This window comes from Lithobates pipiens, unplaced genomic scaffold, assembly GCF_037356315.1.
Source record: "Lithobates pipiens isolate NorthernLeopardFrog02 unplaced genomic scaffold, aLitPip1_a1.2 Scaffold_23, whole genome shotgun sequence".
NCBI classification, from domain to species: Eukaryota; Metazoa; Chordata; class Amphibia; order Anura; family Ranidae; genus Lithobates; species Lithobates pipiens.
Window position 1 is genome coordinate 163,742,672 of NW_027507785.1, and position 14,518 is coordinate 163,757,189.

The following is a 14,518-nucleotide window of genomic DNA, read 5'->3' on the forward strand; positions in this document are numbered from 1 at the left end:
GTCAGAACTGGGAAGGGAGGCCTACACAGGGAGGGGGATTAGTGAAGGACAACTGTCTTTCTTAGCAGGGGGGGGAGATCACCTTTCAGCTGCTGAGAAAAGAGACAATTGTCCCTCACCAATCCCTGTGCAGCCCCCCCCCCCCCATGCTCAGGGCCCCCCTACAAGAGGCCCGGTTGTCCCCCCCCCCCCCTCCTCTTCCTCCTAACGGCGGCCCTGCCTAGTAGCATAGACGCCTTTTCTGCAGCTTTTGCTTTCTTAAAGACAAACATGTTATTGCTGGCACCCCTTTCTCCACCCTCCCCCCCCCCCCCCTCGCCTTTCAGCAAAATTCTCATTGTTGATACAATCTTTGTCTCCTTAATTGCAGCTATCTTTTATGGCCATTTTTAGCCTTTATTTTGGAATGCAGCTTCTAGACCCTGCTGGACTGCAAGGATAGCCTGGACGTGACCTTGGGACACGTAGGGCGCTTTCCATGACTTTATTCTGGTAAGGGTTAGCCACAGAACACTTTCCAGGTTCAGAGCGGTCAGCATTGCCTCAGCGCTTGCCTTGTTTCTGTAGACTTACTTAGTGAGTTGGCCAGTCGTCTTGAGTAATGGGAGCCTGAATCGCTCCAGTCTTGGCTGATGTGCCAACCCCTGAGGAATCGCAGTCTACTGCTATCTATCCCAAATTAGAAAAGACAATTTTGTCTCTTATCGATGCCATGTGCACCAATATGAAAATAGAGGATCAGCCTGTTCCTGTTTCCAGTATTTGTTCTTTAAAGTGATACTAATGTGTCATTATTTTCCTTGTTAAAAATAATATACATGCTATACTCTCCTGCTCTGTATTAGGGTTTTGCACAGAGCAGCCCAGATCCTCCTATTCTCGGGTCTCTACTTTAAGGCTTCATGTAAACTAGCCTAAACTTTGAGTTTAGAAGGTTTTGGCTTTTTTTTTTTCTGTCAGCTCCTAAACTCAACTCCATAAAAGCCTGTGTGTCAATGTACACATAGGCTTTCAGCAGAGTTTTGGAGCTGCTGCGTTTTGGTGAGCTTTAACCTGCCTCTCCTGAACACGGAAGAATTGCATTCGGGATAGGAACGGTTTGACCGCTGGCCATGGGAAACCACCATGTTTTGCATTTTGCCACAGTAAATGTAGGCCAGTGTACATGAAGCCTTAGGGCCCATCACACTGGGCATAAAAAATAAGTGATATTTAGTAGCATTAAGTGTTGTCAAGTGTACATTACTATAGTGGAAAAAATAAGTAGGAGGAAATGTTTTGGGCAAATGCTCATGAATTCTCAAACTCTTGTGCAATATGTGGCACTATAAACATTATTATTATTATTATTATTATTATTATTATTATTATTTATTTTTTTTATGCTACTTTTTTTTGACTAGGTTCTGGAAATTATTTCAACTGCCTAGTGTGCATGGACACTTAACTACTTCCTGTCCCATTTATAAATGGCCTAATGGCTATACCGGATCATGGTTGAGGCTACAACCATGATCCCGGTATATATATTCTTTTTTCTTTAGAAGAGACGCCGATTCCCTATCAAGTAAAAGTGATCTGAGCAATTAAACAGCAACTGGATCACTTTTACAGGCCACCTCCCAGGCTCTCCTGTCCATCAGAATTGATGCTGTTCGTCTCTGTGACATCAGAAACCAGAAGCGATGAGGATTTCATCACTTTCGTGAGGCAAGATGAAGCACAAACTGTTGACGTGACACCACATCCATATACTTTTGAAAAAAAAAAAAAAAGGTTGAAAGACATAGGGCTTAATTGTCGCATGTAACCCCGAAAAATTAAGTAAGCACTCAACAATAAAAAATTCAAAAGTTTATTAAAATTGTGTAAAATGTACATAAAATCATTTCAAAAACACTTTCCAACAGTTTGATAAATTCCCCAAAAAAGGGTGAAAGAGCACTCGTCCTTTTAGATCCTAGCTCATATGTAACAAATGCATGTATACACAAATGACAGACTTCCACAAATGTATTGGGACAGACCACAGGAAGAAACAGTTCACTGATCTCAGTCTCTGCATGTTTCGCCAGTAAATGGCTTCTTCAGGAGAGCCTAATAAATTGGGCAGTAAATCAATTACTAGCAAAGTCAATTAGGGCTGCAACTAACAATTATTTTTATAATCGATTAATTGGCCAGTTTATTGTTTTGATTAATCGCTTAATCCATTCTTTCATTCAGCGAATGTACAAAGATTTTTCACATGAATATTCTTGTCTGAAAATTGATGTGTGGCCATCATAAGGCTCGGTACACATCTATGCAGTTTGCTTTTGATCACTTTATGCAGTGCTTTTTGTTGTGCATGTTGATTTTTGCATATATGACTTGGCTGCGATTTTGCGTTTTTTTTTTTTTTGGCCAATTTGTTCGGATGATTTAAAAAACACAAATTGCTGCAAAAACGCACTACATGCTTTTCTGCGGCTTCTCCATTGATGTACTGTATATTGAACCAAACAAGCACCGTTTTGCGTTTGAAAAAGGTCCTGGACCCTTTCCAGCAGCTGAAAAAAGCATAGATGTGAATGTTAAATGAACTGTAGTGCGTTTCTGCAAAACGGATCAAAAAACACATGGGCCAGATCTAAGACATTTAGTAACTTAATGTGGTTATAAAAATAAAAATTAGCCCTTCATAGTACAAAAAAAGCAAATAATCGCTAGTGTAATGGGTTAATTTTTTAATTTTTATTTTTTTATTTTTATTTTTTTTACTGTGCAACAGTGAAGGTAATATTTACAGCAGCGATTATTTGCTCTTTTTGCACTATAAAGGCAAACATTTTTTTTTTTTTTTTTTTTTTTAACCCCATTATGTTACTGGCCGATTAGTCGATTTATGAAAATAGTAATCGATTAATTTCATAATCCAGGGCTTGACAAATTTGCTTAGAATCTAGGAGCCAGCTGAAAAAGTTAGGAGCCAGCTATTTAAATCCTCTGCCCAGCGCCCAGAACTGCATGTCTGGGGCATCGGACAATAAGAATTGCTGATGCCAAGAGAAAAAAAGGACAATATTTAAACATTTATAACAAAACAAATGTTTTTTTTTTTTTTTTTTCTCCTTCACTGATGTGCTCTGATAGGCTGCACTGATGGGGCGGCATTGAGGTTGGAACTAATGGGCACTGATGGGCACCAATAGGCAGCACTGAGATGCCACTAAGGGGAACTGGCAGGTGGCACTAATGGGCAGCATTGGCAGATGGCACTAACTGGTATTGGCAGGCGGCACTAACTGGCATTGGCAGGTGGCAATGGGTGGCACTGGCTGATGGCATTAGCAGGTGGCACTAACTATCATTGGCAGGTGGCACTGATTGGCACTGGCAGGTAGCACTGCTTGGCACTGGCAGGTAGCACTAACTGGCAGGTGGCACTGGCAGATGGCATTGGCAGGTGGCACTAGATTGCATTGGCAGGTGGCAATGGGTGGCACAGATTGGCAGGTGGCACTAACTGGCATTGGCAGGTGGGACTGGATTGGCACTGCTTGGCACTGGCAGGTAGTACTGCTTGGCACTGGCAGATGGCATTGGCAGGTGGCAATAACTGGCATTGGCCAGTGGCACTGGCAGGTGGCAATGGGTGGCACTGGCAATTGGCACTAACTGGCAGGTGTCACTGACAGATGGCACTGGCAGGTGGCACTAACTGGCACTGGCAGGTGGCACTGGATTGCAGTGGTAGTGGTTGGCACTGATTGGCAAGTGACACTGGATTGCACTGGTTGGCATTGGCAGGTGGCACTAACTGGCACTGGCAGGTAGCACTGGCAGGTTTCACAGCCGATAGTGTAACTGTGAAACTGAATGCTCCCTGCAGTGCTGCACTGTGTGAAACTGTATGGAGAGAGAGGAGCTGACAAATTCAGCGTGATGTCAGAGGCGGGCGGGACCCGGCAGCTATCCAGCCAATGATTGGGCTGCTTAATAAAGGGGTGGAGCCACATACACGTATTGGCCTGCCCAGATCCCATCCCATTGGCTGGTGTTGGAAAGCTGGGTCCCACCCACCCCGACATTCAGCCTCAATTTTGACCGCTCCTCTCCACACAGTTTCACACACTGGCGGCTCTGCTCTGCCAACAGTGTGTGGAGAAGGGAGGAGGATGTCAGCGGCTGCTGAGCTGCTCTCTTCCTGCTCCATCCCGACTACCAGACAGTGCTCTGTGTCTGGACGCACCAGACACAGAGCAACAGAGGCACCTGTCAGTGAAAAAAACCCAGGCGCTAGGGCACAATTTCTAGTCGCAAAGGCAACCTGGCGCCTGGGATTTGTCGAGCCCTGTCATAATCTATTAGTTGTCGATTAGTTGTTTTGGCCCTAAAATCAATATATACATGAATCAGAAAATGGATGCAAAGGCAATGAGCGTTGACTACTCATACATGAAACCAGGAACTTTGTAGCGCCTAATCCAATTGGAGGGAGGGGTCCAACTCCCCTCATAACATGGGATTTGCACACTGGGGCTTATGTAGCTGGTAAAGGGCTCTTAAAGTTCAATGTGTGACCTAACAAATTATAATAATACATATTCATTAATCTTATACGAAAAAATTACAGTAAATTCAAAATAGGTAAGGGGAATACGTCCAGTGCCACCCCCTTGGCATTTTCCATGTATGGTTGCCTCACAACCTGGAATTAACATGGATTGTTTGAGAATTTGCATCATTTAATGTACAGAACATGCCCACAACTTTGAAGATGATTTTTTATTTTTATTTTTTTCCCCCTCCATCACCTGAGTTCCCCCCCCCCCCCTTACTTACCTGCTCCCTCATTTGATCCAACGCTGTGCACGTCTGCAGCTCTTCTCTCCCCCCACCTCTGGGTCTCACTGGCTTTGCTGTCAATCAAAGCCAGTGATGCAGGGGGGGGGGGGCAGGGTTGAGTCCCGCTGTCCGTGTCAATGGATGCAGCGGCGGGAATGGGCACGCACGAGTGCCCCCATGGGAAACTGCTTCCCATTTGGGCACTGGACAGAGGGGAGGGGCCCCGGTTGGGGAACCCGAAAAGAGGAGGTATGCGGCCGCTCTGTGGTAAATATAGACGTTTTGTTATTTGTAAACAGGTCTTCTTTTTTTTTTTTTTTTATTTTTTTTTTTTTTTTTTTTTCTTTTCTTTTGAAATCTTTCAAACCTCTTATAGGCAGAGGTATAGCCTAATTTTCTCTGAAGAAAAATATACACTGTACATGTACAGGTTCACCTTTTAAGTGTAATATTACCCTATTTGCTAAATGGGTTTATGTGTATTTACAGCTTAGCTATAATGTTACTACATAGCAGTTAGTGTGTGTGTGTGTGTGTGTGTGTGTGTGTGTTTTTTTTTTTTATATATATTTTACTGTATATGCTTCTAATATGCCACATAAAAATGTAAATTGGCATAATTTTTCATTCCTGTTCAGTGGTAACATAATTTGTTTACTCTATATTTCAGGCATACTTCTATTATTATATTTGATGAAGAATTCTTCTATGGAGGAGGTGGCATCACTAGCTGTCCACCGGTAATGCCATCATTTCAAGCTCTTAGGGCATTTTGTTGTTGAGCAAATCTTATTTACTTTTAGAACTTTGAATCATTTGAAGAGTCCAAAAGATCTTAATCAATTTAGTAGACTGTCCAATGTCTGTATACATTGGGTTAGATTTTTATTTTTTTTTTAATATGCAGTTGTGCTCATAAGTTTACATACCCTGGCAGAATTTATGATTTCTTGGCCATTTTTCAGAGAATATGAATGATGGCACAAACTTTTCTTTCACTCATGGTTAATGTTTGGCTGAAGCCATTTATTATCAGTCAACTGTGTTTACTCTCTTTAAATCATAATGGCAACAGAAACTACCCAAATGACCCTGATCAAAAGTTTACATACCCCAGTTGTACAAGGTTTGGCGGTGTCTCGGGTCCTGATTGGATGGATTGATAGTAGCGCAGCCATTGGCTCCTGCTGCTGTCAATCAAATTCAGTGACCGGGGTCGGGGCTTCTATGGATGCCAAATGAATGACCCCCAGGGAAAGCGCTTCTCCCAGGGGGTTATCTAATGCAGGGAAGAGCCGCCAGCGGACCCCAGAAGCGGATGTTTGGGGCCACAAAACGAGCTGCACAGTGGAGGCAAGTATGACATGTTTGTTATTTAAAAAAATAAATAAAAAAAATAACTTTAATACCCTTTAACATCAATGACAGCTTGAGGTCATTTGTGGTATTTATGGATGAGGCTCTTTATCTTCTCAGATGGTAAGTCTGCCCATTTCTCTTGGCAAAAAGCCTCCAGTTCCTGTAAATTCTTGGGCTGTCTTGCATGAACTGCACATTTGAGATCTCCCCAGAGTGGCTCAATGATATTGAGGTCAGGAGACTGCCATGGACACTCCAGAACCTTCACTTTATTCTGCTGTAGCCAATGACAGGTCGACTTGGCCTTGGCCTTGTGTTTTGGATCATTGTCATGTTGGAATGTCCAAGTACGACCTACGCGCAGCTTCCTGGCTGATGAATGCAAATGTTCCTCCAGTACTTTTTGATAACATGCTGCATTCATCTTTCCATAATTTTTGACCAAATTTCCTTTGCCTCACACATCCCCAAAACATCAGCGATCCACCTCCGTGTTTGACAGTAGGAATGGTGTACCTTTTCATTAAAGGCCTTATGTAGCATTAATGGTTGTGGCCAAAAAGGTAAATTTTAGTCTCATCACTCTAAATTACTTTGTGGCAGAAGGTGTGAGGCTTGTCTCTGTGCTGTTTGGCATATTATAAGTGGGATACTTTGTGGCATTTACGTAGTAATGGCTTTCTTCTGGCAACTCGACCATGCAGCCCATCTTTCTTCAAGTTCCTCCTTATTGTGTATCTTGAAACAGCCACATCGCATGTTTCCAGGGAGCCCTGTATTTCACCTGAAGTTATTTGTGGGGTTTTCTCTGCATCCCAAACATTTTTTCCTGCCAGATGTGGCTGAAATTTTAGTTGGTCTACCTGACCATGGTTTGGTTTCTGTCAGGGCTGGGCTCAGCCCTTCCTTCTCAAAGCTGGCCGCTCAGCTGTCTAATTGCCAGCTCCTATCTCTCCACAGTGACTCACCTGTTGATGATATCCTGCTCATCAGCCCTGCCTACTTAAGCCGCCCAGTCCAGATGATCTCTGCCTTCCCCTTGGTCACATCTCTAGAGACACTCTCCGGTGTTCCTGTTAAAGACTTGCTTGGCTGACATTCCTTCTGGCTTCAGATCCTGCTTGCTGTTCTAGTACGCTCATCTCTGGCTCCTTGATCCGTTCTGGGTCCTGAACTCTGGTTATGTTTTGACTACGTTTTACTCTGTTTACAATTATTATTAGACAAGTGTGATTTAACTGTACTTCTTTCTCAGTCTGATTCATGGTTTCTGACAGTTTCATCAGAACCCCTCATTTTCCACTTCTTGATTAAAGTTTGAACGCTGCTGATTGGCATTCTCAATTCCTTGGATATCTTTTTATATCCCTTTCCTGTTTTATACAGTTCAACGACCTTTTCCCGCAAATCCTTTGACAATTCTTTTTGCTTTTCCAATGACTCAGAATCCAGAAACGTCAGTGTAGCACTAAATGAAAGATGCAAAGGTCTGTCAGGAGTCCAGAAACTCCTTGAATGAATATATATATATATATATATAATATATATATATATATATATATATATACACTAATTGTAAGCAAACAGATCACAGGTGAGGATTGTTACCTTTTTAATAGCCAGTCAAACCCCTTTGCGTCAACTTGTGTGCATGTTATCAGGCCAAAATCGCCAGGGTATGTAACCTTTTGATCAGGGCCATTTAGGTAGTTTCTGTTGCCATTATGATTTAAAAAGAGTAAACACAGTTGATAGTGTTTTGGCTGAAGCCATTTATTAACCATGAGCGAAAGAAAAGTTTTTGTGTTATCATTCATATTCTCTGAAAAATGGTCAAGAAATCATAAATTCTGCCAGGGTATGTAAACGTATGATTACAACTGTATGTAGGCAGTGTGCTTGCCTTCTAGAAAGAAACCCAGAGACATTATATGAATGTTGTCCAGTACCAGCAATCTTAAAGGACAACTGTTCCTTTTTGGTACAAGGTGTCTTTTAAGGCATGCCCCCATCCCATGAGTGCAGCCCACCTGCATTCAGCTGAACTGCAGCATACTGCTCTCCCAATAGTAATGAATGGAACTGTTGCAATTTTGCACAAGATGAAGGGGACTTAAAGCAAGGATTTGCAGCTCCGTTCAAGGCCACACAGTGAAGATCATTGAATCGAGAACAAAGGTAAGGTGGTGGGCTGCACTGATGGACAACTGTTGTCCTTTTAAACCTTTTTCTCCAACTGACCAGGGCCAGTGCTACCACTAGGGTAGTTATGTGTCAGAGGCGCATCAGCGGCGTAGGGATGTGTATGTGTCCCGACTCCCGAATGGAAGCAAGCAAACATTGATGGGCGCTGGTGGGGCTGCATTTGATGGGCGCTGGTAGGGCTGCATTTGATGGGCACTACGGTAAAAAGGTGGGTTATACATTGGAAGGGCAAAGGGGTTGGAGGCGGGGGGGGGGGGGGGGGTGTCAAAATGAGGTTTCGCCTAGGAAGTCAGCCACTGAGTCATTAACAACGGATGACTACTGAATGTAAAAAACAAAACAAAAAAACATGCAGACAGTGGGGGGAAAAAAAGTCTGAAATTCCGACGGAAAATGTCTGATCGGACTGTGTTGTTGGATAATCCAACCGTGTGTGGGCTCCATCTGACTTTTTCAGTCGGAATGTACAAACAACAAAGTTTGGACAAAGTCCGATCGGATCATGCTGTCGCAAAGTGCCACGTATGCTCAGATCAAATTACAAGACCAAAGCTATTGGCTACTAGCCTGAACGTAGTCCTGCCGTAACGTCATCCCGTTCGGATTTTCTGACAACTTTGTCCGCCCGTGTGTACAAGGGCTAAGTGTGTGGTGTTCTGAGAGCTCCCCAAACTAAGAACTGCTGACAGTCACAGCTCTCTGCTCCGCCCCCTCCTTGCTCACTGATGCTCTAAGCTGTGGAGGGGCAGGGGGCGCTGGCTCAGCCTCTTAGCGGCTTGCTGGGAGGCTGAGCCAGTTGTTGGTACAGGCACCTGACAGATCTAGACTCCACTGTCCCAATGAAACGGTGCCTGGACTGACTCCTGTGACATCAGCAGAGAGTGGACTTCAGACCACTCTCTGCTGAAAACTGGTCACAGGAGTTCAAAAATAATTGCACTCCTGTGATCTATAGGAGAAGTACAGCCAAACAAGCTTTTGCTGTACTTCTCCTTTTAACATAAGTCAATGCAAGTCGTATTGAAGTTGCACCAAATGTGGTGCAGGAACCTTTTTCGATTAGAACGGTTCCATTGCAGTTAATAGGGTGCGACTTGTCATGGAACTTTGGACTCAAAGTCACGGTAGTGTGAACTGGGGCTAAAGGCTTATTTAGATCGTCCCATAGCCCTCCTAAATTCTGACTACAAAATTTTTACAAAAATACTAGCTAATAGGTTCTCATTACTCACCTCACTAATGCATAAAGACCAAGTTGGATTTGTCCCCACTAGACACGCAGGGGACAATACTAGGCGTACCATAGATCTCATAGACCTCCTGACCAAAACCAAAAGACCTGCTATAGTGCTGAGCTTAGATGCTCAGAAAGCATTTGATCATCTGAATTGGTCATTTATGTTTGCCACACTATCACGGTATGGTTTTTCGGGCCCCTTTTTACCAAGCCCTGAGAGCATTGTACTCCACGCCTACATCCCAGGTGCAGATGGCCTCCCATGTCTCAAAGCCGTTCCCTCTCAGCAACGGTACTAGACAGGGCTGCCCCCTGTCACCCCTGCTCTTTATTCTTAGCCATGAACCTCTAGCAGCAGCCATATGATCTCACCCAGACATTCAGGGGCTGATGTTGAGACATCAGGAGTACAAATTGTCCCTTTTTGCGAATGATATACTACTAACGGTCACCCACCCACATACTTCACTCCCATCACTTCATTCAACCCTGAAAACATTTGGCAACCTATCAGGTTTCAAAATCAACCCGACCAAGACTGAAGCCCTACCTATAAACCTCCCGCCTGACTTAACGACAACCCTACAAAACAATTTCAAATATTGATGGTGCTCTCACTCACTCAAATATCTTGGTGTACACCTATCTCCCTCCTATTCCACACTATATCAAGTAAACTTTCCTCCTCTAATCTCAGAGATCAATAGGCTACTAAGGAATTGGACGGTAGTCCCCCTGTCTCTCTTATCGGGAGGATTAACGTCCATAAAATGTCTATACTCTCCAAATTACTGTACCTTTTTGAAACTCTCCCTGTGATGATCCCAATGGCCCAACTTAAAATGCTCTGTAGGAACTTCGTGAATTTTATTTGGAACAATGCGACTCGGTTCTTCTGGCCCCCCTTATGCAGGGGACTAGGAGCCTTGGACCTCATAAAATATTACTACGCTACTCATCTAAGAACCATTTCTTCCTGGACATCTCGCTTCGCCCCAAATAGCTGGTCAGAAATTGAGATGAGTATTACGGTCCCTGCTCATCCGTGCTGTATGTTATGGCCCTCTTCTGACAAATTTACCCCCCAACTATGGAAAATCTGTCTAAATTCCATGCTATTTACGCTCTCAATATGGAAGCGTTGTTCCAGTAAATACACCCTATCCTCTCAATGCTCACCATTAATAAATGTTTTATTCAACCTAGAAATACCTGACAGCCTAGCCTATGATTGCATGTTACCGTGGACCCAAGCGGGCATATTTCGGTTAAGGCATTTAGTGCATCCAGTGACACGTAAACTATTCCCCTTCTCTGACTTGCAATCTAAACATAAGATTCCCAAAACACTCTTTTTTTACTCTTACCTGCAGATCAAAAAAATTTTCACTACCAGATCCCCACGAACAACCTTGAGTCTCATACACACAATAGGACTTTGTACAAACTTTCCCTTGGATTTTTATACAAAGGGCGTCGGCCCTGAACTTGTATTGCATACACACAGCAGGACTTTTTCAGCTAACTTTCACCAAATCACGTGGTTTTTCTGCTCTTTACTGCCACCTTTGGTCAACTTCTGTATTGTTGTCTGATCTTTTGCATTGGTTCTGAGCATGCCTGTTTGTACTTTGTACAAAAGTCCTATGGTTTTCTGTACACACGATCAGACTTTGCTCCATCTGACTTTTGTTGCCAGAAAGTTTGTCCGTTCGCACAGCCAACAAAAGTCAGATGAAAACCAAAAAAGTTTGTCCGATGGAGCGTACACACGGTCGGATGTTGCTCCAAAACAGCTAATTTGCATGTTTGTTGTCAAAAAGTCTGATCGTGTGTATGGGCCTTTTGACATACCTACCGAATTTGAATTGCTATGTTCTGCTGGCCCTCATGAACCCCACCAAATCTCCATTACATATAAAATTCTTCATAGAACAGTTCCTACCACTGAACATAGTCATCCGTAATATGAGAAGATGGTCCCAGGTCCTTCATAGACCTATCTCCCTGGTGGCGTGGGGAAAGATCTGGGACGCCATTACTAAGGTCTCCAGATGTGTATCCCAGAAGGAGACTGCTTACAAAATACTATTGTTCTGATATAGGACCCCCCACTTCTTAGCAACCCACAAACTTTCACCCTACAGTCACTGCTGGAGATGTGGTTCCTCTCTAGGCACCCACTATCGCATATTCTGGGAATATCCCCTCATCACCCCCTTCTGGTCATAAGTGCATGTCCTTTTGGAAAAAGTGTTGGAACTTCCTATTCCCTTTCAACCTATACACTCTTGCTAGGTCTACCCCTTAAGAAAATTGCTAAGTCACTCAATAAGTTGATGGCATATATTCTACTGGCAGCTAAACGCGTTATACTGCAACGCTGGCAAACTACAATCCCTCCTACCTTTGCACAATTTCTATCGGTCATCGCAGATATTTGTAGGGTAAAATATCTTTAGTGGCTATAGAGGACTCCCTGCCAAAATTTTACATTATTTGGGGAAAGTGGAACTCTTCTGAATATAATATAGAGCAGGGATATGCAATTAGCGGACCTCCAGCTGTTGCAAGACTACAAGTCCCATCATGCCTCTGCCTTTGGGTGTCATGCTTGTGGCTGTCAGAGTCTTGCTATGCCTCATGGGACTTGTAGTTCTGCAACAGCTGGAGGTCCGCTAATTGCATATCTCTGATATAGAGGTATAACTTCCCATAACATGATGAACATAAGTCACTGATAGACCAGCAGATATCTGTGAATAGATCACCAAACGGATTTGATGTTCAATGTCGATATACATTCAGGACTCGTATAATGCCATGATGTAAAATCATATTTTTTAAAAAAAATTTCTAACCTGTATACTGTAATAATTTGAACATTATGTATATCTTAAATACTTCACACTTATTAATGATTGTAAACTCATCCTATATTATGTTTGGAATGTTACATTTGCTTGTAATTCTTAAAAAAAAACAACACAAAAAAAACTTCATAAATAATAAAAAAGGCTAAATTAGTAAGTTGTTTATAGAAGCATCATTGTTGCTATACAGGATAATTTCTAAAATATATTCAACAGTGTATATCGTGTAACTATATATATATATATATAATATAAATTAGTAAATCTAAAATGAGTGGTTTATGAAGCCTTTTGGGTTGCATAAACTACCTCTGACAAGAGTTGTGGGAGGTGACACATAAGCAGGTTTTAAAGTTGGAATTTTGTTTGTCTTTATGCTAGGGGGGAACACTGCTGGGTGATCCAGACACTGTGGTGGATCTGGGCAACACTGAGGTGACTGAAGAGATCTTCCTGGAGTACCTGTCCTCACTGGGGGAGTCTGGTTTCAGGTGTGGTTGAAAAGTGTTTTTGCAACTAATGAAAGTTGAAGGCATGTTTTAAAATCCATGTACTATTATTTCACCTGATCTGCCTCCTACCCCCTCCTTTAGTTAGTGTATAGGAGTTTTCTGGCAGAATTTATCAGTTTTGGGTTTAAAGGGGAGTATAAACACACATCCTAGATTGTATGCTGTTTGTTCACGTGTGTGTACTACATAATTATTATTATTTTTTTTTTTTTTTACTCCTTGGACCTCTTGCACACGGGCCTGATGTTTGACAATCTTTTTTGGACGTAATTTCAGGCGTTTGTTTTGTGCGTATTAATGCGTGTATTTGTGCATTCGTGCACACAATACTTTCCTAGGGAAAATGTATTTAATATTTATGCTCATATACGTGTATTTGCACATAGAGGCACAAAATACTGACTGGGAACAGAGGTTTTTTTTTTTTTTTTTTTTTGCTTTACTCATGAATACACAGCCACATTTTAAATGGGCTGCATTTTAGATCAGTTAAAAAAAAAAAGAACTGTACAGTACTGAGCTTTTTCAAGCTGCAGAGTGTAATGCCCTGTACACACGGTCGGAATTTCCGACGGAAAATGTGCGATCGGCTCATGTTGTCGGAAAATACGACCGTGTGTGGGCTCCATCTGACTTTTTCCATCTGAATTTCCGACACACAAAGTTTGAGAGTTGGATCTCAAATTTTCCGACAACATGAACCGATCGCGTCAATTCCGATCATCTGTAGCCTAGTCCGACGGACAAATTGCCACGCATGGTCAGAATAAATTCTGAGATGGAAGCGCTCGGTCAGGTAAAACTAGCGTTCGTAATGGATATAGCACATTCGTCACGCTGCAGCGTTAACATTTTTTAATGCAGCGCATTCTCTTTTTCTTTAAATGCTGGAAGAATAAAGTTGTTTTGCTGCTCATATTCACACAGACTTCTCCAAAACATATTTCTTTATTAGAATATTTTTATTTGTCAGATCTCCTGAATCATTTTCGATTTTGATCTTTTAATTATTTTGTGGTGGTTGTTTTGTTGTTGTTTTTTTTTTTTTTTGTTTTTTTGTTCTTATTTATTTATTTTTTGGTCATCTTTGTAATTATTTTGCTGTGTTTTGTGTGTCAACTTACCACAACACCATTATTATCTTTTTATTTTATTGTTTTATTTTTTAATCTCGAGGAGGTTGTTTTGGTGTTGGTGCCCCTTGTTAATTTGACTTTGTATTTTTGAAATGTACCTGCCTACTCACAAATAAACTGTCCTTTTTTTTTTGAAGTAAAACACATAGGCAAGTATTTCTTTAACAAAAATTTTTTTTTATTAGATGTAATAATCAAATAAATAGCAAGGCAACGCTGGAGAAACTGGTAAATTTGGCGACGCCTTTGGCCCGCAGGGCAGACAATTATTTAAATGCAAAATTGGTGGCCCTAGGAGTCCATATCTAAGGGAGAACAGTCTGGTCCAGAAGTCCAAGAAATCAGGAAGCACAGATGACATCTATG

General features: G+C 42.2%; 1 protein-coding gene across 1 annotated transcript in view; it reads left to right on the forward strand.

The window, feature by feature from the left end:
- The window catches only part of DESI1 (desumoylating isopeptidase 1), a 63,041-nt gene that overhangs the window by 8,159 nt on the left and 40,364 nt on the right, over nt 1-14,518 (forward strand). The window contains exons 3-4 of the mRNA XM_077452528.1: nt 5,501-5,570; nt 12,886-12,995. Coding sequence (XP_077308654.1) covers nt 5,501-5,570; nt 12,886-12,995 — 180 coding nt within the window. The remainder of the gene's footprint in view (nt 1-5,500; nt 5,571-12,885; nt 12,996-14,518) is intronic.